The sequence below is a fragment of the Acipenser ruthenus genome, chromosome 16, assembly GCF_902713425.1.
Source record: "Acipenser ruthenus chromosome 16, fAciRut3.2 maternal haplotype, whole genome shotgun sequence".
Classification (NCBI taxonomy): Eukaryota; Metazoa; Chordata; class Actinopteri; order Acipenseriformes; family Acipenseridae; genus Acipenser; species Acipenser ruthenus.
Window position 1 is genome coordinate 23,368,422 of NC_081204.1, and position 24,488 is coordinate 23,392,909.

Sequence of the window (24,488 nt, forward strand, 5' to 3'; positions counted from 1 at the left end):
TGCATCCCTCCAGTAAGCAAGAATCTTCAAATTAAAAACACCCTAGCCCAGGACATCCTGAACGATTAATAAAATAAGTGGTCTGTTTAATTATACGAGTCTTACCCGGGTCGACCAACGTCTTTTGGAAAGTTTCTTTCAGCTTCTTGCTTTTAACGTTCTTGCCTTGTGTGAGATTGCGATACATTTCATAGCCGATGATAATGACCCCACCATCTTCCTGCCAGCGCTGCAGCATATATGCCCGTTCCTGGGGCCGCTTCACAGTGGCAAGTTCGTTCACCTGGAAAAGAATTGATACTTCAACTACCGCAAAATGCTCTGCATAAACGTAGTATGAATAATGCTTTCCATGTTGTTCTTCCAGTAATGTTATCAATAGCATGACATTATATTTCGGGGGTGTGATTTTCAGGTTTTATTTTTAATACATGTTCAGTATAGATATAGACATAAGCAGCTTTTATGAGGACTGCCTGGTTTGCATCACTCCTCCTCACCCAATGCAAGACCTCAGGGCTCTGACACAGTGAGATTTGTGGTTATAAAAAGAGAAGTAGAAATTAAAATAACTTGAGATTAAAACTGGATGTTGTACACTTATTACTCAAGACCATTCACTTAATAATGAAATTAAAAATCCCATTTGCACAACACATTGATCACATTACTGCCGACATTACCTCTAAACTCTCTTCATCGGTCATGCCTTCTTGCCACTTCTCAAATTCATTCAGCCAGTTGAGAACAGTGTTGAGTGGACAGACCACCAGGGCGGTTTTGAACTCCATCTTCTCACACAACAGCAAGGTGTGCAGTAACGTCACCACCTGGAACAAGCAGGGCATTTCACACAATGAGATTCACAACTCTACATAAAACATTCCTTTAAAAACAGACTGCATTTAAAAATAGATAGAGCTCTGAAAATATTAATAAATTCAAAATCACTTTTCAGATCTAAAATGTACCTATATGAAAGATGCATGCATTATAGTATATATATTTTCATATAGCGTGTGCACATTTCATATGGGGGAAAATGTGAATTCATATAATGAAATTGTTAGCTCTGTGCACTTTACGTTCATAATGACAATCTAAATACCTGGCCTTCAGATTTCAGGCACATGACATTAGCACTGGCTCAGGTGAAAATCACATTAACTTAAAAACTGTCAAATAAACCATAGAGAACGCAGCATATAAAAGTCTTATACAGACTTTTCTAGCTTAAATTTGAGTAAAAATAATATGCACAGAACAAAACATTTGATAGTTGAACAGAACCAACTTGCACTTATTATTCGGAGTCTGAGCTACACCCCTCTCCTGCTTCAGCACAGCTGCACTCGGAGTCGATGGAAGACAAGTTATTTATTTTTTATCCCCAGAAAGTAACAGATTTTGACAAATAAAAAAACTCCCCCGGTGCAAATTTGAAACAAAAAAACAAAAAATGAAAGCCATGCGTGCAATTGCCATCTCAAAAGATACAATATTTGCACCTACTCTAAAGTTGATACACTGTTACTCACATGTTCAATGCATTTTAACTTACTTGTAACGTCTTTCCAAGACCCATACAATGTGCAAGAATACAACCAGATCCAGCTGACTTTTTAGTTTTCTTCAACGACTCACAGCAACAATCCCACATAAACTGCACACCTGTAAAACACACATAGTTTCACCCTCTGGAAAACCAATCAATGTAGAATTTACATCTTTGTTAAATCACCTTCAAATTCTACGACAAGAGGATTTATCAAGTCAACACCCAGGCTTTCACTGCTAATTTCACTGCTAATAATATACTTTATTATTTAATTTAAAACAGAATTGTCTTATGTAAAACATATGCTTTTAACTCGTACAGCTATGGCCAAAAGTTTTCCATCACCCTATAGAATTAACAAATTTTGCTTCATAAAGTCGAATGAAACCTGCTGAATAATGTTACGTTAACATATAGAATTATATAACACTTTGCAATTTTCTATATACTTAAAAGGAAAACTAACAAAAGTGTAAAAATGTGATCATTCGAAATTTATCATGAAATACTGTACTACTATTATGGCTTCCGGTAGACTTATGATATTCTTTTGTAATGTTAAATAAAAAGACCTGAATTATGTTAATTATACATTTTATTATATATATATATATATATATATATATATATATATATATATATATATTATAGATAGATAGATAGATAGAGACAGATAGCTAGATAGATAGATAGATAGATAGATAGATAGATAGATAGATAGATAAATAGATGGATAGATGGATAGATGGATAATATCTTTTTTTTTCTTTAAAATAATGTCTCAATCTTATAATTTAAGGTGACGTAGAACTTTTGGCCATAGCTGTACTCTACTTTAAAATTCGAGTACGACTGTTTTTTCTAAGGAAAGAAGCAACATCTCCTTTGCAAGCAATTAGGGCTTTTAGCCAAATATCAGTTTTGCCAAAACATGGCAAGAGATGAATGTGAATCCAGAACCCTTCCCTGAGCTTGTCTCTATCTACATCCACAGCCTTGTACAGCCGAAATGGGACATTAAATATTGTTGAGAACTGCAATCCATACCATCGACCTGATGAGGTTTCAGTTTGGTGACCAAGCTCCGGTGCACCTGCACGAGGGGTTCCTTGGTCTCTTCATCTTCATCCAATACCAGCTTGGTTGTTATGGGAACCGGGATTTGAGAAGACTCTTCAACGACGACGACCTGCAAAACATTAAATCATCACAGTTTAAAAAAAACGAAAAAAAAACACGAAACGTCAATAACTAGAATCTGTAGATTTCCTGTAAAATCAGCGTCAGTGAGTGCCAGCTAAATGGTTAAGCTAAGGAGACTGTACTAAAAGAACTGTGCTGTGCAAAAAGGAGCACAGCATTAACAATATGTAAGGTACGTGCATAACGATTTCTGTTCAGTTTTCAAGTTGCACATTGGCAAGGGGCTCTTTGCGTTGCTGTCAATCCCATCTGTCGGTGTGGAAGGTTCTTTTCATTACTCATTCTCATAGGACTCATAGGAGGCTGCTTGGTCCAGTGGTCAAAGAAATGGGCTTATAACCAGGAGGTCCCCGGTTCAAATCCCACCTCAGCCACTGACTCATTGTGTGACCCTGATGAAGTCACTTAACCTCCTTGTGCTCCGTCTTTCGGGGGAGACGCAGTTGTAAGTGACTCTGCAGCTGATGCATAGTTCACATACCCTAGTCTCTAAGTCGCCTTGGATAAAGTTGTCTGCTAAATAAACAAAATAATAATAACAACAATAAAAAGCAAACATCCATAACATTTGCTATAGATTTGGCCGAACAGGGCGTGATCACGTTATCCCCTATGAGGACAGTGCGTGTGAAATGTGAATGCAGCAGTTTTGAAATCTATGTAAGATTATACCAATACTGTGCCGATCCATAAAACAATAACAGCGAGGCTGGAAAAACTTAAAGAAAATCGTGCTGCAGCTGTTCATACAAAACTTTCAAAAGGGAGAAAATGTTTCAATTGCCACAGACTCGTGGACCCCATTCCCCGTTTGTTTAGTAGTTTTTATTTTTATGTTGGAACTACTGTACTCAAGTAAAGGACCCCTGAGACACAGTTCAAACAGTCAGGCCAGACATCTATTTTTACAATTTAATGTAAAGTTGTGTGGATATGTGAATTTGAATACTTTACGTTAATCGTAGCAGCCCTAGTCTATGTTAAGACTTAGAAATGACTTCTCAGATAAAAATAATACGCAAATATTTCATGGACTTTCTGCAGTGTTGAGTTAAATATATTAAAAAAGTGCTATGGAAAATCCCTAAATGTAAATTACAGAAGTGAAAATATAAACAATAGGGATCCACCTCCATATTTTTCTCACACTGTACATTTGAAAACCTCTGAGAAATGTCAACAGGAATAAAATGGTGTGTAGTTTTATTTCACAATTTATAAAGTGCCTTCACAATTCCATGACCTTCAAACCACTTAATCCAAATCCTTTTCAGGGTACAGAAGTCCCACAAAACAAACAGCCAGGAAAAGCCATATTGCAAGGTGCTTTTGGAGTACACTTCTTGTGAGTTATACTAAATTCTTATTAGCCAAGAGAATGACAGCTGCCTGCTGATTTGACTGCCGCGAGTTGGGGTTTTAAACTATTTGTGAGTATGAATAGGGTACTTAATTGTTATGTAAGCTCTCGGACTGTGTACCTCTCTTAGCTTTTCCCTTAATTGTTCTCGTTCTGCGATGCGCTTCCTTCTCTCCTCCTCCTCCTTCAAGGCGTTCTGGGTCTCGGATCTCAATTTATCTACTTTGAGAATCTTTCGAATCTTCTTTCGACCCTTTCCGGGAGACACTGAGTCGTCGTCATCGTCTTCATCATCATCGCTGTCTTCATCATCGTCCTCATTACTCTGTGTGTGCACAAACATATTAACAACTCGTTAGCCTTCAGGTGGCAAGTCTATGAAAAAAACACACACACACACAAAAGTACGACAGTAACATACCATTCCCCGCCACGAGACATCAGTACAATGACCATGCCATACTGTACATCAACAGTATGTACAGAATATCCCATAACCTAATACTCAATAATGTTGATACCAAGCAGTTCTCCAGAGGTACTGTATAAAAAAATGTGATGTACGTACGGAAGGACGGACGGACGGACAACTGCCTCCGCTACGTACATACCCTTCAGAAGAGGATAAAGGTTGAAATGGGATACAAATTCTGGAACTAGGTAGCCGATTGTGAAAAATGTCCAAGTACCCTGGTACCCGCCAGGTAATTTCAAGCACACGTTAAATCACAGAGAGATGACATACTTTCACAGTATTGCGGGACTTGGAGATTAAACAGACACTGTAAGATTACTAAAACTGAAGCCTATAAATTGTAAACTATGAGCAAACATATCTATGGAATTATATAGAAGAGTAGAAATGGGGTACCGGATCCAAACATAAATGTAACAACTCCAGGCAGCTTATATATTAGATGCACTATTTTGATGAACGTGAATAAAGACTGTCAAAGCCTTATATCCTATCAGTTATTACCTTGTCATTACTAGATGAATCCTCCTGTACTTTTATACGGCGTCTCTTCTTCTTCTGTTTGTAGCTGCGCAGATTTTCTTCAGCCCCAGCTTTCTTGGACGATCTGGCAAGGAAAAAAAACAAGATACTTTTATTTGGAATAAATAATTAAGTAACTTATTGCAGAAAAAGACAACCATACTCCCTTCTAGCCCACTCCAGGACGCAAAGCTGAAAACAATAAAACAAAAACAAACCTTGTTCTGGGGCGCTTCTTTTTCTCTTCCTCATCCTCATCATCCTCCTCCTCGCTCATCTCCTCGCTCACACCAGACTCTTCAAAATCAGAATCTGCAGAATCATCACTGCTCACTTTAAACACAATGAAACAAGAAAATTCAACATCGAGTCCCTGATTGTTTTGCAGATTTTGGGCAATTCAGGTGAAGCAGATTTACCATCCCATAGCACTGAAGTCAAAGAATGTGACACATATATACAGCCCTATACTGATAATACTGTGTAATGCAAGTGGATGAAAACCTGATGAAACGATACTTAAAAAAAAAAATGTTAAATTTTTTACGTGTTTGTTAGTAATCTTAGCGTATGGACTACTTTGGTCTGCCTTTGTATCTGTGCTTGCACTAATGAGATGTACCTATGCTAGCCTTGTCCAATAAACTAAGAAACACAATTCTGTACAAAGTTTTCTAATTTAGTAGATAGCAAGGTTCTAAACAGTGGATTAGGCAAGGTTTTCTTTGTGTTACAGGAAACCCCTTAAGCCCGACCCTCGCATTCTTAATTACCCATAGGAATCTATGAGGGGCCAGAAGAGGTTCTATTTAAAAAAAAAAAAAAAAAAAAGTCACACAGGAACGGAGAAAGTTCTTCCATCAGACTTGATAAACAGTCAGACAATCAGGAATGTGTGAGAATGATAAGAGAAGTTCTAAAGACTTGGCTTTTACTCCTTTCAACTACATGAGTGTGTCCCGGTCAGGTGCAAACACATCCTCCCCCTCGTGAGACACACCTTTCCTGTTGGATCTTCTCTTGCGTTCCCTTTTCTTATTGGACTGGCTCTCCTCACCCGACTCGCCGTCGCTCATGGACAGCTTGTGTCGGAGCAGGCGGTGTCGATAGCGAGACTTCTTAGTCATCTCAAAATCTGAATCCGAACCAGTTTCAGAACCCTCTTCCTCTACAGGGGGAGAAATCGAAATACATTAAGAGTACATATAATTTAACTTGAAGAGAAGCACCCTCATAAAATGTCTTATTTTAAAATAGATACATATTAAAATATAGTTTATATAACAGCCCTGAAGCTGCAATATACATCGATTTTCACAGCACACACACATTGTAAGAAATTATTATTATTATTATTTATTTCTTAGCAGACGCCCTTATCCAGGGCGACTTACAATCGTAAGCAAATACATTTCAAGTGTTACAATACAAGTAATACAATAAGAGCAAGAAATACAATAACTTTTGTTCAAGTGTGACAAACTACAATTCAATAATACAGCAGAAAATAGTGATAGTCACATCAGGATATGATTAAATAGTGATAGTTACATCAGGATATGATTAAATACAAATTACTACAGGTTAAACACTTGGCAGATTACAGTATTCTGAAGTACAGGATTAAATGCAGTAAAATAGGGGGCAGATAAGAGCAAAATAAAGCACATTTAAATGAAGGGTGATAGTGTCCCAGGATACAAACAGAGGAGTTCTACAGGTGCTGTTTGAAGAGGTGAGTCTTAAGGAGGCGCCGGAATGTGGTCAGGGACTGGGCAGTCCTGACATCTGTAGGAAAGTCATTCCACCACTGCGGAGCAAGGGTGGAAAAGGAGAGGGCTCTGGAGGCAGGGGAGCGTAGCAGGCGGAGCGGAGAGGTCGAGTGGGGGTGTAGGGAGAGATGAGGCTCTGGAGGTAGCTGGGTGCAGTCTGGTCAAGGCATCTGTAGGCTAGTACAAGAGTCTTGAACTGGATGCGAGCGGTGATCGGGAGCCAGTGGAGCGAGCGGAGTAGTGGAGTAGCGTGGGCGAAGCGAGGCAGAGAGAACACCAGGCGGGCAGCAGAGTTCTGGATGAGCTGGAGCGGACGGGTGGCGGACGCAGGGAGGCCAGCCAGGAGGGAGTTGCAGTAGTCTAGGCGGGAGAGTACCAGGGCCTGGACCAGGAGCTGGGTAGCATAGTTGGTGAGGAAGGGTCAGATTCTTCGGATGTTGCTCAGGAAGAATCAGCAAGTGCGTGCCAGAGTGGAGATGTGCTGGGAATAAGAAAGGCAGGGGTCCAGGGTGACTCCAAGGTTCTTAGCGGAGGAAGAGGGAGAGAGTGTGGTAGATTCCAGAGGAACAGAGATAGAGAGATCAGAGGAGGGAAAGAAAAGGAGGTCAGATTTAGAGAGGTTGAGTTTGAGGTGATGCGAGTGCATCCAGGAGGAAATAGCAGGCAGACAGGTAGAGATACGGGAGGAGATGGTGGAGTCAGAGGTGGGGAAGGAGAGGAAAATCTGAGCATCATCAGCATAGAAATGGTATGAGAAACCATAGGATGTGATGAGGGGGCCCAGGGAGCGGGTGTAGAGAGAGAACAGGAGAGGACCCAAGACTGACCCTTGGGGGACTCCAGTTAAGAGAGGGTGAGGTGTGGAGGTTGCTCCACGCCAGGTTACCTGGTAAGTGCGGTTGGAGAGGTAGGAGGAGAACCAGGCCAGAGCAGTGCCAGAGATCCCCAGGTCAGCAAGAGATGATAGTAGAATAGAGTGATCAACAGTGTCAAAGGCAGCAGAGAGGTCGAGGAGAATTAGGACAGAGGAGAGAGAGGCAGCTCGGGCACACTTAAGTGAGTTGGTGACAGACAGGAAATGTGAATATTAAACTTTCAAAAGTGGTGTATTTCAGATGGATAGGGCATCAAATATACACCAAGTTAAAACTGCTTGCAGCAGATGTATGGCTTGTGCCATAAGCCATATTCACTGCAAAAAAGAATATGTTAAAATAACTGTCACAGGTTTTCTTTTTGATATTTTATTTGCTTAAAACAGCAATTATTCAAAGATAACTTACCTAAAACAATATGATTCAATATTTTAAAATATACAGATCTTTATTTCTAGAAAAATCCAGTGAACACTGTCACTCACCCTCCTCTTCCTCATCCTCCTCTTCCTCCTCCCCAGCTGCTTTCTCAGATTTTTTTTTCTTGTCCTTCTCCGATTCTTCATCATCCGATGAGCCATCCTCCCCAGAGGACATGTTTGCCTTGATTTGAGCCAAGATCATCTTCTTTGCGATTCTGTGAGGGGTGGTAAAAACACAAACGAATGGTCTCTAAAGTTGATCTCCTAAATTGCTTAGAGTTGCAGTAAGCAGCTTCAACACAAATGTCTGGTGCTGGGACTACAATGTCCCACAAACATTTTTCTTTCGCTACGATTCCCATTTACAATATTCTGCCACAGTGCACCGTACTGTGTACTCAGATATTGTTGGCTTTCCATTCTGTTTAACTAGTTTGATTTGCAGACACAAGCTGAAACCTTCTTGCTACTACCTGCAACAGTGGTTAGGAACGTGTATCTGCAAACTCTACTCCCGTTTCATTTGTTTATCATAAAATACATTTGTTAAAAAAATAAAAAAAATAAGAGGACTGAAACTGCTGAACTGGGGCCTAGCAAGCAATTTTTTCTCACAAAGTAGTTGGAAGACAGAGCTGGTGTTTCTGGATGGCAATGTTAATTGCATATTCACGATTAATTGTTTCTTCTTGTGACTCACGGAATTCTAGTACAAAACTGCACCCTTGTCATAATGCTACTTACTGGTCATGCAATCAAACGTGGCATTGTTGACGACAAAAATGAAAGAGCACCAGTTGATAATTATCAAATAAATAAGCATTAAGATGATAATATTCATATCAATATAACCCTTTTGAGATGTAGGATTTTGGAATAGGGTTTTTAGAGAAAGTGTTCTTGGGCTGTGCAACCTCATGAAAGATTTGTCATCTTAAAACATCCAGATCTTCAAATTCAGCCGCTTTCCGTCGGTACACAGATATTTGCAGCGTCATTCACTCTAAACAACAACATGAGATTTCCTAGTAAGTGTTTCAAGTAAACAAGGTTTGCTAGCATTTGGAAATGTTGAGTCTGATAAAAGGACATCGCAAAACTTGCAAAATATCCTGAACCCTGGTGAGTGGAAATGATTTTCCCAGACTGTACAAGCAGTTAAGAGGTCTGCAGTGTTGAGAGATAAGCAGCAAAACAAAAAGATAGGGCAGTAAATTAGAAAAGGGTCCTTTCACAGTAATGTATGTGCATGTACAGTACAATTTGAATGCCAACATTTCCATACCGTGAATAAGGGAATTCATGAGTTATTACTTTGTGTTAAATGTGCCAAGAAAATGGTTAGAGCATGTTTAGCAACATTAGGTGAACCGCAGGTATTTTTATGTTTTCCTTGACCTGTATATTTGAATATAACTTGAAGTAATTAGAGCACTCCCAGAATCAGCGCCCAATCAGTGGGTAAACAAAAAATGTGTTGGATTTGTCATTTACATTCATGTTTATTACTAATCATTGTGTGTCTGTGTAAAGCTGAAGGAGTTAACCTGCATCAGTACGAAGGTGAAAAACAGGCTATGCATATTGCACTAAAACGCATTCATTATTTACATAAACGTTCAAAGTCATAGATTTTTTTAAACCAAACAAGAAAATACGAAACCAGCCTAGGAATTTTTTGTTAATTATTATACTGAATATGAAGCGCATTGTTAACTAGATTTTGAACCAGTGCAAGGTCTGTACCATGGCAACTTTTTCCGCTTTAGACTAATGTACGTGCCTATAAGTGACCACCTTTGTGCTGGGAAGTTTGTCTTACATATATTTAACATTAACTACAGTTTTGCTATTGATAATACAGTACGTTCTTATTGCATCCTGATAACGCAAGTGGTCTTTTAAGAGGACTGTAGCACTTGTCTGGTTGCCGATTCATTGAGAGTTTTGCAGATTTTAAACAAAGGTAAAAAAAAAAAAAGTTATCACTCAGAATCCACACTAAAATTTTTAAAAATCAATTAAATACATTTTAAATAACTGCATTCACTATTGATCAGGCAGAACTAAACTTAGCGTCTATTACCGACAAGAACATTTCTATGCTGCGTGTTAGACATAAAGTTTGTATTCGCCGGTCAAGTTAGAAAGGGAATGGCACTTGGTTCACAATAATCAATCCTTCCGGATCAATTAGCATTGCTTTGCAGTAGTACTACAAATCATGCTATTTCTATCCCTCTACACCTGCTGTGGTGGGACAGACAATAACCGGTATTTGATTTACTTGCTGTTATTTGTTAAAATAGGAAGTTCCGTGCAGAGTCTACAGCAAGTTTCATTGCACTTAGCAATTGCTGTGCATCCAAGTTTTATTTATTGTCTTAGTACAACATCTCAGTTTTGCTCTGATATTTTTTTATTGGTCCTGTATGATGTGGATGATGCTTAACAAGGATGAAAGTGAATGGTAAAACTTCCATTCCCTCTAGCATCCTGAATATTTGGCCCACAGTGCTAGTTAGTTTCTCAAAGGCACTGACATGCATTTACACTGAAGTATTTTAAAACATTGCATAAAAGCATTAAGACAAATCCAAGGGGAATTATTAACTTGAGAATTATAATCCTTAATGGTTAACACACTCTGTACTGAGAAAATTCTTCATTATCTTGAACAATAAGTATGAATGTAATACAAGTGCAAAGCTTTAATAGGAAACCATTTTATTTTTTAGGTGACCATGTACACAAAAATCATATACATTTCTGCTTCTAGAAAAGCTAAACATGAAACAAATTTAGCAAACTGACTTACATCTCTGGCAGAATGTAAAATGCAGAAACTATTTGTGTGTGCACTGTGATTTCCAACTGCACAGAGTGCTTTAAACTATGTATCATTATAATAGAATATGAATTGAGTCAGTATAATCATGCACACTGATTTTTCTCTGCACCATTTTACTGGCTACATCCTGTTGTGGTTAAACCACAGGGGTGATATTAGCTAATCCCTCCCCATATCAAGAAATAGGATGCCTAAGCCACACACAACAGGTCCTGGGTCTGTGCTCATGGGCCCTTGACAAGTGCAGACAGGGGCCTATGCTACTTTCTAAAGCCAAACAGCTAGTTCTCTCAGGGATGAGCATAATTATTACATTTTCTGAGCTTCAGATAGGATGTCATTTAAAATATTTAAATCAGAAGAATAAAAGGCAAAAGAGTAGTCACTTGGATATTGACACTTCATTTATAAACGATCTATTAGGGGCAATTATTGTCTCCCAGGGATTCAAATTACTGTAGACAAATTGAACCCAGATTTAGCGAAAAACTGAAGACTGAAGTTCACCTAATCATGCTAAGGTCTTCATAAATACATAATTTTATTTTTATATTTTATAAATCAGACCTGTCAACTCTCCCTTATTTGCCGGGACTCTGCCGTTTTTTGGACACTTCTCTCAAACAATTTGCTGGGACAGATTTTCTCCTGTATTTTGATCAAAACGCTACTGTTAAACCCCTTCAGATCAGCAAGCCTTTAATTTCTGCAAAAGTCAATTTCTCGCTAACATTTCATGTACTAAAATCATGCATACAGTATTACTGCAGTCCCGCCTGTATCAAGCAGGGTTTAGGACCCTGGGGAGACCCGTGGCAGACATGCATTCAGTGCGTGAGGCAAGCTCACATACTTGACCATCTACGATGGCTGGGCGTGCAATACGCCCCCCTCGTTAAGGTGCAGTACCAAACTCAGACTTTAGATTTGTTGTGTGACGAAAGGAACGACGCCAACTGTGTATGCTTTGCTGTCGAGTAAAATCAACTACAGTGGACCTGTTTACAACAGGGATCTCCCCAGGAATTCTGTACAGCCAGGCGGCAGAACATTATAGCCGGGAGCACTTAACAGAAAAATAAACTTACCTTAAATATATAATACGACAAAGAATTTGAATAATGTGTTGTCTTTCGTTGACTGTATCTGGTTGCGTTTTTATGTTCTACATTTTCTTTTTCATGACTGTTTTTTATTATGGTAAATTACCGTGCTTATTTAGGCACTATGATTTGAGTCGGGAAAGATAACGCAGGATTATTGGAGTTAACAAAACAAAAAAAAAGGAAACCAGAGTGTAATAATCCAGCACCTCTGCACTTAAGCATTTGTATGTCAGCTGACAAGCGTTCAGCTGATATCCCATCACGCCTTTCTTTTTAAAGGCGTATGAACCCCCAATATCTCGCAAGTACCTGGGTACATATTGTTACAATATCACAACAAAAGGAATATGCTTTTTTTTTTTTTTTTTGGTGCATATGTATAGCTATTACGTACTATATATCACCTTACAGTACAATAATCCAAAAAAAAGGACTGAATAATAATACCTGAAAATAATTTAATAAAGTAGCCGGCGCAAATATAGTATTATGCGGTGATTCCGCCGATCGTCGGCTTATTTTGACCCCCTGCATTCACTGTCACTATTTTTGCTTTGAAAATTAGTTATTTTTTTAGCAGTCATTTTTAACGTTTTAGCTTCTCGAAGTACTAAACACAGAAAACCTGCCCCTTCAACTCTCTGATTGGTTAAATGTTGTATCAAGACACAGCTGTCGTGGTTCCAAGATTTTTTTTTCATCCAGCAACGCGCAAGTGATCTAGTCTGCTAGAAGCACAATCAATCCTTATTGTTAAAGGCACAGTAGCATCTGCAAGACGGGCGGATCGGGTTTTTTCAGCTGAGCCACTTTGCTGAAAAGGCCTGGGGAGAACCCTGTACAAAGTATTGGCTGCTGCCAAATCAGCCACCAACAACTACAGTACAATAAGAACGCCAAGACAGAATTTCAGAATATTTTTCTTTTTTTAAAAGCAATTAGGAGCAGCGTATCATTTTCATTCTACCAAGTAATAAGGTGGAATTGTTGCATGCTTTTGGTCTTATGTATGTATTCACTTCAATTCAGGCCACTAAGAGTTCAGTTTACCAAAGCTCCCTTATTTTGAAAACTCAATGTTGACAGGTATGACATATTGTAATGACAATCACCACAACAATGCAACTGAATAAAGAACATATTTTTAGTTTTATTGGAATTATAACTTTCATGCAGAACTGGCTATATAAACTGTGCATGAAAAACAAATCAAACAAAGTTCTGATGTTTTAATCACTTCAGAAGCAAAAGATGCATTTTCTGCACAACAAACACTGTTTCAACTTCCTTTGTACATCATGAAAATAAACCATGAAAATGATATTTTAGTGATCGGGAAATCTTTAAATAGAACCAATTAACACGAATTCTCAAGATAGGTACAAAAACATGCACTGGGGACATTTTCAATCATAAAAAAAATGTAATTGAAATAATTATTTAAAAAAAAAGAAATCTACCATTGGTTCTTGACGGAGGCTTCATTAACCCTTAACGTGCCCAGGTTATTATTCAGCTTTAAAGCCCAGTACAGACCTGCAGAATTTCATGAAACAGTTACACAAAACTAGTTTCTCCTTTTATCCGTTTCACAAAATGGTTTCACGTCTGTATCTTGCTTCTCACAAGGCTTAAGATAACTTCCACAAAACTAGAAAATATTAAGCTTTAGATAGATGGATTCATAAGAAAGCATTATTATATAACTGTGTCCTTTTCTTCCAAACACTTATAAAATTATAGGAAGATAAAGGGACTTGACTTGGGGGGGGGGGGGAATAAATCAAACCTGGATCTTTTATTAAAGAGCATTTCACACTACCAGAGAATCCATCTGGATTGCATCAACCACATAATATTCCAGGTAGTCCCTGGACAACCACATATAGATGGATGATGCAATCCATGGCGATCCCTTATTGTTCGAAAATCCATGTGGGTCACAGGTTTCATATCAAACCAGTTTTACCCAAGATCATTTGCATCTAGCAGCAATATAAAAAGGTGTACACCAAATCCACCATGGGATTTGCTGGAAAAATGTAGAACCAGCAAACTTAACAGGGGTTACATTTCCGTCAAGTCTGCATACTTGAACAAACCTGCACCTTTCCCATCAGTACATTCTTCCAATCACTGTACATATGTACAAAGTCTATGCAACAAAATACAATTTTAGTAAAATATATTACATTTACTCATTAAATTTCAAAGACACACATTAAATAAAATGTAGTCGCAAGCAGGGCTCTGCTGGATATCATAAAGATCTTTTTTTTTTCTCAGTTACATAAATGTAAACCAACATGTGTTTACATTTTCAAACTCCTTGTATATTCTCAGTGATCCCAATGGCACGATATGAGTTAAGAAAACAAACAAACAAACAAACAAAGACAGTAAAATGTACCTCCCCATCCAAATGAACCAAGCTGCTACTTTCCCCAGGATGACATCACAACACTTCAAACAGTTATATTGAAGATTACTTTTTTTTTTTTTGGTAAGTCATAGCCATTGACCCCCAATTTTCAGAAATTAAAGCATGGAAGTACTACAGCAAATCTCAACCTAAGTTTGATGTATTGGTACATAACTCAAATGTATGTTACATTGCCAAACTGAATTTTGGGGGGAAAAAAATAAAAAATAAAATAATAATAATAATAATAATAATAATAATAATAATAATAATAATAATAATAATATAGTACCACAATTTTCTCCCAGCTTTTTGAACTAACATTTATTAGTGCTATTGCTTTTTTGGAGGAATGGCCAGAGATTTGCTAAATGATACTACCAATTACATTTACATTCATGGGCAAACTGTTCATAAAGGTTAGTCTACTTAACACAACTGAATGGTCAGTTATACAAAAGTGCATTTGAGTTTCAATACTTATCACAACACGTTTATGCATGGCTGAAATTGAAGAAAAAGAAAGGTCAGTCAGCCTGCCTTTGAATCTGAATACTGTTCTGAATATTGACACAGCACAACTCATGTGTCACCTTTGGCTGTGTGTTTTATTTCTGAATCCTGAAAGATTTTACCTTTAATCCACAACTTTTCATGAATTAATCTTACATAAAGACAACTAAATGTAACAGCCGTACTAGGGTTGGGCGATATAACAGTATTTTTTAAATATTGTCGCAAATAAAATGTATTGTGCTACAGAGAGACAATATAAAGATATACCCATAACTAGATTCGAGTTTTCCCTTCGGTTCGTAACCCTCCATTTCCTGTTTTCTCCAACTATCTACACGTGACACAGTTTGTGACGACTCGTGTGTTAGTTACTTTGGATTTTAACCCTATAATGCCAAAACAGAAAAAAAAAATTCTGCACGATTAAATTGTAAAAAAAAATCAATCTGCGATCAACTCGTTAGTAGATTAAATCACTCCGATTAATCTGTTCAATACTATACATATATTTTTTATTTTTATGCAACTGTTGTGCATAACGCGAACATTAAGCTTTGGACTGATCCATTTCAATTTCTAGGGAGGTCTCAGGTAGTATAAACTTGGGGGTTCAGGTCGTAGTCGGGTATATTCTCTTCAGGATGGCTGCGAGTAACCACAGACTAGGCAAACTTGCACAGAAGTATTTGTGCAAACCAGCAACAAGTCAGTATATGGGGTAACACTGTTACATGCAGCGCTCCAGATAAATATGAATGACGTTGTACGATATTTAAATGTATGCGTAAACAATACACATAGCAATTTTGCTGCACAGCTTGAGTTCGCATGTTATCAAGCTTCTTATACTTTGTTGGTTCCCGGTGTCTTAATGGTTAATTGTGAATATACTGCATGTGGGAGCTAGAGAATGGATTATAGAAATGCCTTTACCTGACCTACCAATTTATTTATCTGTCAGCTAAAATTTTGAAAGGTAAATCTATAAAATAAATACAATATTCTATGTTTGGAGAGAGTGGGGATGCTTGCTGTAGCAAGGCAATCAATAAAGAACGCAATATTATTGTTTCTTTATTTGCACGAGTGCAGTATCGATACAATTTAAAAATATTTATTTTAACTTTTTTTGTTTTTACATTTTTAGAGAGCGTATCAGTCGACTAGGAAAGGGAGACACCAGAAACTGAGAAAGTAACACTTAAAGAAAACTATAAACACTGTAACAGCCTTGTACTAGTGGACAGAGACTCGGTGAACGCAGTACTAGCGAACTACATCGAGAGGAGCAACTTCCCGGACTGTAATATTATTATGGCAGGACTAAATGGCTGCGAAAAAGACATGACTGGATTTTTTTCAGGTGGAAAATATGGAAAAGAAAGTTTATTGTAAGACCAAGTTTTTGTACAGTAGCTCAAAGTAACATTACAGTTAAAATACAAGGCTGTAGTTGCATACCCCAGAAGTTAGCATTAAGTACGTACAGTATTGAAAGTACTCATGACTTCAAGGTAATGTTGCATTTTACTTTACATTGTATCTAAATTACTCAATGACTCAAAACCTTATCTGGAGCGCTGATTACATGTAAAACAGACAAGACTAAAACTTGATACGGTTGACACTCGTGTATTTTGGCAAAAAAAAAAAAAACCTTTGATCAGAATGTTAAATATATTGTGATATATATCGTATATTGTCTTTAACATCTAAAATATGATTTTTTTTTTTTTAGGGTATATCGCCCACCCCTAAGCCATACTACACAAATGATTTTTGGAAAAGCATCGCATGAGAAAAGGGATTTAATATTGCATCCCTTTTACTAATGAAAAAAAATAATCTGTACGGACACAGACCGAGTATGGAAATAAATACTGTGAAATGTACCTGCAAGAATGTGAAGCCATCCTTAAAGCACAAAGCTGATAGTTTCTTTACATTTAAAATACATCCAGAATGCATTGTTATCAAGAAATACAAAATAAAAAAATTGGGTGGACATGTGCCCAAAGCAAATTTTCAGATAGGTCAAGTCAGGAGCTTTTCCTACCTTCTCAAACATTTTGGTTTAAGGATGGTCCATTGTACACGTACAAAAAACAGACTACAAAGGCTACAGCACTGTCCACTACGTCACAGCTCAGTTTTGGTTAAGTATTGTGCATGAACACATATTCCACCAACACTGGCAGACTTAAATTGGACAGCACTGCAATATATTTATAACACACCCTAAGCAAGGGGTGTTGAAATGTTTCTCTCATACTTTGTCTTTGCCGGGATTGAGGTCTGTTTGGAGGCTGCTTGATCAATGCCACGGGCAGCTTGTGAGCGAGTCTTTACGTGGCACGCAGTTCCAGTTTTTGCACCCCGCTTGGAGTTCCGTTGCTTTGCCTTGCTCCCACGCCTAGGGTGTGTTATAATCTTTTTTAAGTCCATTTTCTTGGAACCATACCTATTCTCAGGATCGTCATCGTCATCAGCAACACCTAGAGCAAGACCAGATTTAACGTCTGCTTCATCCCCTGAAACAAAGAAGACCCAAAAGTGTCAGGTCATCCCTATACCCTCATCCGCCCTTCACAATTTTAGACTTCTGAAATCACATGTTCCGAAGTCAAACCAAACTGCATCAGCACTTCACTAAGAACTTTTATAATTACAAGCAAAACACTGACTTTCACAACAAAACAGATGTGCTCTCTATGAATGATGCATTAACCAATATTCCCTGCTGTAAATGTGGCCTGCAATAGCTCAGCCAAGCAGTTCTGAAGGTACTGCCTCATTCGCCAAACCAATATAGACCTAGATTCTGAAAACATGATTTGTGTGTCAGTTGTCCCTTTCAAAACAGACATCTTCCAATGTCAGTTAAAACAAATGCTGTTTTTCCCCCAAAAACGATGTTAAATCCAGGTTGCCGAACAACACTTCAGGTTACAATGCTGCAGTAATCACTAAGGGTCAAAAGTCTTTTTATTTTATTTATATGACCCGTCTCTAGCTCTCTGCTATGGTGTCATTATTTCAGTGTTAATATTTTTAGTGTTGTTATCTAATCTGAAGGCGCTCTTTCTTAAATTAGCGTCATTATGAATTTAACAAAGAGGTCCTCAAACATACTTTAGATAGACATGAATGCAAAGTACACTGGTCAAAAAAGAATAAAAGAGATTAGATTTCTCATAAAGATCAGTTTCAATATTTATTTCTAACTTGACATTACTTCATGCATTGCAGCTGGAGGATTTTAGGGTTGGTGATAACCCAGTCCTAAATGACAATGTATATTTATTGATGAGTATGTTCAATTGTATATTTTAGTATAATGAAAGGGAGACATTACCCGATGACTGGCAAAAACTTTTGCCAATGGGACCAGCGAGAGTTTCCGTGATTGACTGAATCTTCTGCTCATCGCTGCTTCCTGCAGAGTCCTGCTTGCCAGTCTGTTCTGCTGTTTCTGCATCACTTGAAGACAAGTCAGAATTTACAACCTTCTTGGCTTTCGGTCGCTTCTCTTTGGTTTTTAACTTTTTCTTCTCTTGAGGAGTCTCATTGTCATCAGATGAAGAACCCTTCATCTCTTCCTCCTTCGGTTCTTTCTTACTCTTTCGACTGCCCTTCTTGGCAGTTTCTAATTTACTAAGACTCTTCATTTCCTTCTCCAAGTCAGAGTCGTAATTAGAAGAGTCAGAGCAATTCTGTTTTTTCTTTTTAACCGTCATCTTCTTCACATCAGGGTCAGATTCAGAGGTGGTTTTAATCTGTTTTCGCTTAGGAGCTTTCTTATCCTGGGAATGTGCAGTGCTTTTCCTGAGGCTAAACAAGCATTTCCTTTGCACGCTTTTTGGCGAGTCCTCATTGCTGTCTGCCTCAAGGGAACCGGGACTCTCATCTTCCACTTGTTTTAAGATGTCAGGAATGTCAGAATCGGAGGAATCTACAGCTTTGCTGCTGGAAGCCGTCTGCCTCTCTGTGGATTCTTTCTTTGCCTTTGCAGAAGATTCATCGGTAGATTTGGCTTTTTGGGAATGTTTGGGTTTGTCATTGTTCGTATCACTATCGTCTTCTGGGTGGGAAGACAGTTTTGTGTCAGTATGTCTCCTCAGGGGTGTAGTCTTTACACGTGGAGACCGCCTGCATTGCAGATCCTCCTTTAAGACTTCTGGATCTTCAGACTCCTCTTCATCTGAAATTACCCTCTTCAATTTTTCATCATTGCTTTCTTCGGCCTCTGAAACACTGGTAGAATCTGTTATTGAAACAGGAGTCAACTTCACAACAAGTTCTTTTGTCACTTTCACTGTAGATTTGACTTTGGAGTTGCTGCTATGCTTAGAAGATGTTTTCCGTGAAGTACTGCTCTTTGTCAAGCTATTTTTTGCTGTTTTCCTGTTTTTTACAGGACTATCCTCAGTTACTTCTGCAATGCCAGAAGCATCCACTGAGGAGTCTGCTGCCTCAAAAAGCTCATCAGGAACAGATGATGGAACAGAGACAATTTCTTTATCTAGGGCACACTCGTTGGCCTGTTCAGATTCATCTTCTTGACAATCCGTGCTTCTTCCAGACTCTGATTTCTTTTCATTCTGCTCACTCTTTGAGTCATCATTTTCCCTGAGCTCCTCAACTTCTCCAGGAGAAATGACAGGTGTTTCCTTCATTTCAACATCACTCTCCTGGTCAGCGTCTTCCTTCATATCAGAATCTGGGTCATCGTGTTTGTCAGAATCAGCATTTTCCTCAACTGCATCACCAAAAGCATCAACTTTGTTCTGAATAACATTGTCAGCAGCCTCATCAACAGCACACCACATTGTCTCCTCTCCACTGTTTTCATCAGGGTTAGCATGGCTCTCATCTCCACTGTTCTCAGCTGGGGTAACACGGCTCCCATCTCCACTGTTCTCAGCTGGGTTAACACGGCTCTCATCTGCACAGTGGGCTTTCTCAACAGTATCCTCTAAATTATCTTCAGCCCCATTGTCATTATCACTGTTAGACATGTCAACATTGTCCTCAACTTCACTGACTTCCTTTTCCTGTTGTGATTTTAATCCTCCATTATTTACCTCACAGGTATTTTCTTCACCATTCAAAAGCGCCAATTCCTTGAACTCCTCATCCAAATCTTCCTCTAGTGCAGCATGAGCATTCTTTAGGTCTCCAAGTACAGATTTGAAGGCTTTCAAATGTCTTAATCTAATTAAATTTGTAGGTAGCTTTTCAGTATCCTGCTGGAGAAATTTCACAAAAGTAGCATTCAAGCCAGTTGTTGTTTCTACTAGTTTTTTTGTCTTTTTAATCAATTCTTTTGGCACCTTCAGTGATTTGTAGGAAACTGTTATGGTGCCTGAAGACAAGTTGTCCAAGCTGTTTTCTTTTCCATTACAGGTAGCTTTGACTTTCTGTGAATGTTTGTGCACGTTGCCATCCTGGTTTGTCTTCTCATTTTCAGATTTGGGTTTCTTTCGGTGTTGTTGCCATAACTGCTCCAGGTTCTCCAGCACGCTGTCACAAGCAGTGACCAGGTCCAGCAAAGGTTCAGAGTTACACACATAGCAGTACCACTTGCTGCTTTCATCCATAATACTTGACAGTTCTTTTCTACCCAGGTTGCGTAAAATACATTTTTTGCAGAAGGCATTGTTACAAAAGTCACAACAAATAAGGTTTCCTCCTTCAGCACACCACCTGAAAGAAGAAAAAAAAAAAAAGGTGTTTTATCACAGCTGGTACAACCAAATTATCAAGCCCTATGCCCCACTGATACCACGTCCCGTTATAGTGCGGAATAGGTTATAATCGGTAGGGTCGTGGCTCCCATTTGCACCATAATGCCATTACAGTAGCCCTTTTATACTCGTTATAAGGCGGAACACAAATAGCACGATCTTGTAACTATGGCTCCCCACTATAGCGTTATAAAGGGTGATCACTGTATATAAATTTTAGAAAGTCATTTGTGCACAAAAAGTTTAACGTGACAAGGTGCTTACCACAAAATAATAGATAATTCAATCTAATTGTCTCCGATACAGCTGGTTGTAGTATCCACTTTTTTCCAGCAACAGAAACCGGTGTGGCAGCACACTCCTGTAGATCCTTTAAATTACGAACAGTTCAATGAGGTGAAGTACTTGGTATCCCATTAACCCTTTGCGGTCCATTGTCGGACTGGGTCCGACATTGCAATTATTCCTCTCAGGTCCTTTGTCGGACTGGGTCCGACATCATTATAGCAACGCAAAAAACGGGTTTCTAGTCGTTTTTTCTCTGGAAAAAGCCGAGAAAACCATTCAATTGCCGAGTGGTAGCGACAGGAGCCGAGACGAGTCGAAAAAAAATAAATAAAAGAAAAAGGCGTATCTCATGAATAGTCATACATATGGTCCTGGTATCAGATAACGGGGCGATCATAGTAAACAAGCTGGCTGAGTGCGTCAGCACACAGAGACTATCATGGACATTTGCAGAGCTTTTTTCAGATGTTATAGTAATAAAATAATGACTTTGATCGCAATATTGAGGAGTTTGGTGATAAAACGAGTGATGCGGAGATGATTGATCGGTATGTACGACTTATTTTTATTATTATTTATTTCTTACATAGGTGAAAGCGATAGCGAACGAAAGGGTGGGGCGGGGCTGGAGATGCCTAGTGAGTGCTTTGTTGATATGCAGGGCCATTTAAACCCGTTTGACTGTGGAAAAAAATACTTTTAAACAGCGCGTCTAAAATTAACTGCGCGTGTGAAAATAAATTGGACCTGACGCGCCTGGCGCACTTAATAAATGGACTGCAAAGGGTTAAAACATCACTGAACTGTTCGTAACCTAAAAGGCTCTACACGAGTGTGCTGCCACACCGGGTTCTGTTACTGGGGACAAATTATAAATATATATATGTGCGCAACAGTACATTTTAAGCACTAAGGGGGTTATGTTTTATAGTGAAATTTGATAGGATACCTGCACTGTTCATCCATCCCATCTGTATCCTTACTTATATCATCACTCATATAATATTTATAACAACTCTGAAAAAAAGACAAAGAATAAGGGTTATTTTCACAGGGGATGATTGTCACCATGTTACAGACATCAAAAACCTCCCACTGTATAATGAACTTTATGTATTATAGTTTCTTTCAAATAATAATCATTCCTTTGCTTTACATTCTGAAACTCCAAAGAATCACAAACTATATACTGTCAGTTTTCTTCAACGGGCACAACTTATTTACAGGCTGTTTGCCAGGATTACAAGCTTGTCGGCCTTCTCTGGATCCAAGGCGGCGCGCTTTTTGTTTACATCGAAACACACAGAGGGCCCGTACTTACAAAGCATTTTCAAAACTGATTTGCTGGTAGTTAGGATAGAACCCGCAAATCAGATGCTAGTTAACACTTAAGTAGGAAAAGAAGAACACGCCCACTACATGTCTTACATAATTAACTATGCGAGTAACACAAATTAATTATTGAATCGATTATCCAGTATTTATCTCGATGTATACAATAAGGAATGGAATCGATTGAAAAATTGATTTGATTTAAATTCATAGCAGCCCTAATTATATATATATATATATTACACACATACCATATTCCTTCGAATTTAAGACGTCCTAGAATTTAAGACGCAGCACAATTTTACCAGCTTAAATTTGAGGAAAAAATAAAACTTCAAATAAATATGCATTTACAAAGCTACAACCTCATTTACACTGTTGTACCGTACAAAACTGACTAACCACAGACCTTGTTTATTGTGCAGTACAATACTTATGACGGCTTCTCTGTCGTACACACACAACAGCAAGCACGACAAAACACTCCAAGGCATCAGGCAACAAGTAACCCAGTAAACACAACAGCACTGAACATTGTTTGGCATGTCGAAACATACGGGGGTCTGATCAGCATTTCCGATTTGTCCAAGTTGGTACTGTTTGTTAGAAATGCTGAAACTGTAAACGTTTCTCTTGGAATTCCTCAGGAAGCTTGGTTTGTTTTTTCTCAGCAGTAAGTCACGTTACTGCTTGTGTATTTGAGCAGACGCCTTTGTTCTTTTCTCGGCAGTCAGTCACGTTGCTGTTTGTGTATTCTGGTAGTCACATCTTTTGTTGGCGATTTTAATACACGCATCACTATACTTTACTGTAATTTAAGACACAGGCTATTTTTGAGAAGCAAATAATGGTTAAAAAAGCGCGTCAAATTCGAAGGAATACAGTAATTCATTAATTACAATTTGTATTATGCAACATGTTGACATTTTCATTGCAGTTGTTTACTGTTGTATCGTGTGCATATTATTATGCTATAATAACTATGTCAGTTTCAATAATGAATGTTAAATTGCGAGAAAAGAAATCCCTTTAGTTTACACCAGGGTACCTAAGGTAACATTTTTGTTTAACTTTTGTTGGGTATATTTTATGATTTTACAAAAAAAAAAAAGTAATTGTTTCGTTAGGATAAAAATGTAGTAGTGTGTTCTGGCAAGGGTCTGGAAATAAATAGTTTTCACTCTGTCTCATAAGTTTATAACACTTTAAAAACGGTAAAAATGGTCATAAAATGCTTGGCTGTGGGGTGACGATATTAAAAACCAAAAACAAAGAACCCTAAATATAAATAAAGGTAAGAAACAATGTCAAGATACAGTCAAATCCGCTTAATGCCACTTCTGTTAATGTCACACTCCGCTTATCATCATCAAATTTAAATGTCCTGGCCCGAATATAAAGTAAGTCAATGGAAACAAACGCCCGATTAGATCACTTCTGTTATTGTCACATTCTGGTTAATGTGCGATATCAAGGTTGGAGTGTTTTGGATTGTGCATGCTGTTTGTAAGTAGGCCTACTAATGTTTTTTTTGTTTGTTTTTTAAATGTATTAAATGTATTGAACAGTGCAGTGATAAAATAACTACAACTTTTACGCATGCTTTCCTGTTTAAACATGTTATCGTTTAGATTGATATGCCGACACATTAATATATTAAAAGCATTTTCATGGGTTTGGTTTAATAAAGCATATTGGGACTAAATAAAAAAAAAAAAAAAAGTGTACAGTATATTAATGCCAAAAAGCGCATTTGGTAGTTTCTGGAGTTTTTCACTGTTTGGGGTGTATTAAAGCGCATGTGGTAGTGTCTGGAGTTTTTCGCTGTTTGGGGTGTATTAAAGCGCATGTGGTAGTTTCTGGAGTTTTTCACTGTTTGGGGTGTATTAAAGCGCATGTGGTAGTTTCTGAAGTTTTTCACTGTTTGGGGTGTATTAAAGCGCATGTGGTAGTGTCTGGAGTTTTTCACTGTTTGGGGTGTATTAAAGGGCATGTGGTAGTTTGTGGAGTTTTTCACTGTTTGGGGTGTATTAAAGGGC

The 24,488-nt window shown here is 38.2% G+C and overlaps 1 protein-coding gene across 1 annotated transcript in view; it reads right to left on the minus strand.

Annotated features, from left to right (window-relative positions):
* Positions 1-24,488, minus strand: part of LOC117963419 (transcriptional regulator ATRX-like) — a 70,233-nt gene that overhangs the window by 23,503 nt on the left and 22,242 nt on the right. Inside the window, exons 8-19 of the mRNA XM_058989086.1 lie at positions 22,067-22,134; positions 18,438-20,788; positions 17,544-17,613; positions 8,251-8,402; positions 6,119-6,286; positions 5,337-5,451; positions 5,101-5,203; positions 4,243-4,446; positions 2,606-2,747; positions 1,562-1,671; positions 684-830; positions 106-283 (exon numbers count right to left, since the gene is read on the minus strand). Of these exons, the coding sequence (XP_058845069.1) occupies positions 106-283; positions 684-830; positions 1,562-1,671; positions 2,606-2,747; positions 4,243-4,446; positions 5,101-5,203; positions 5,337-5,451; positions 6,119-6,286; positions 8,251-8,402; positions 17,544-17,613; positions 18,438-20,788; positions 22,067-22,134 (3,808 nt within the window). The remainder of the gene's footprint in view (positions 1-105; positions 284-683; positions 831-1,561; positions 1,672-2,605; positions 2,748-4,242; positions 4,447-5,100; positions 5,204-5,336; positions 5,452-6,118; positions 6,287-8,250; positions 8,403-17,543; positions 17,614-18,437; positions 20,789-22,066; positions 22,135-24,488) is intronic.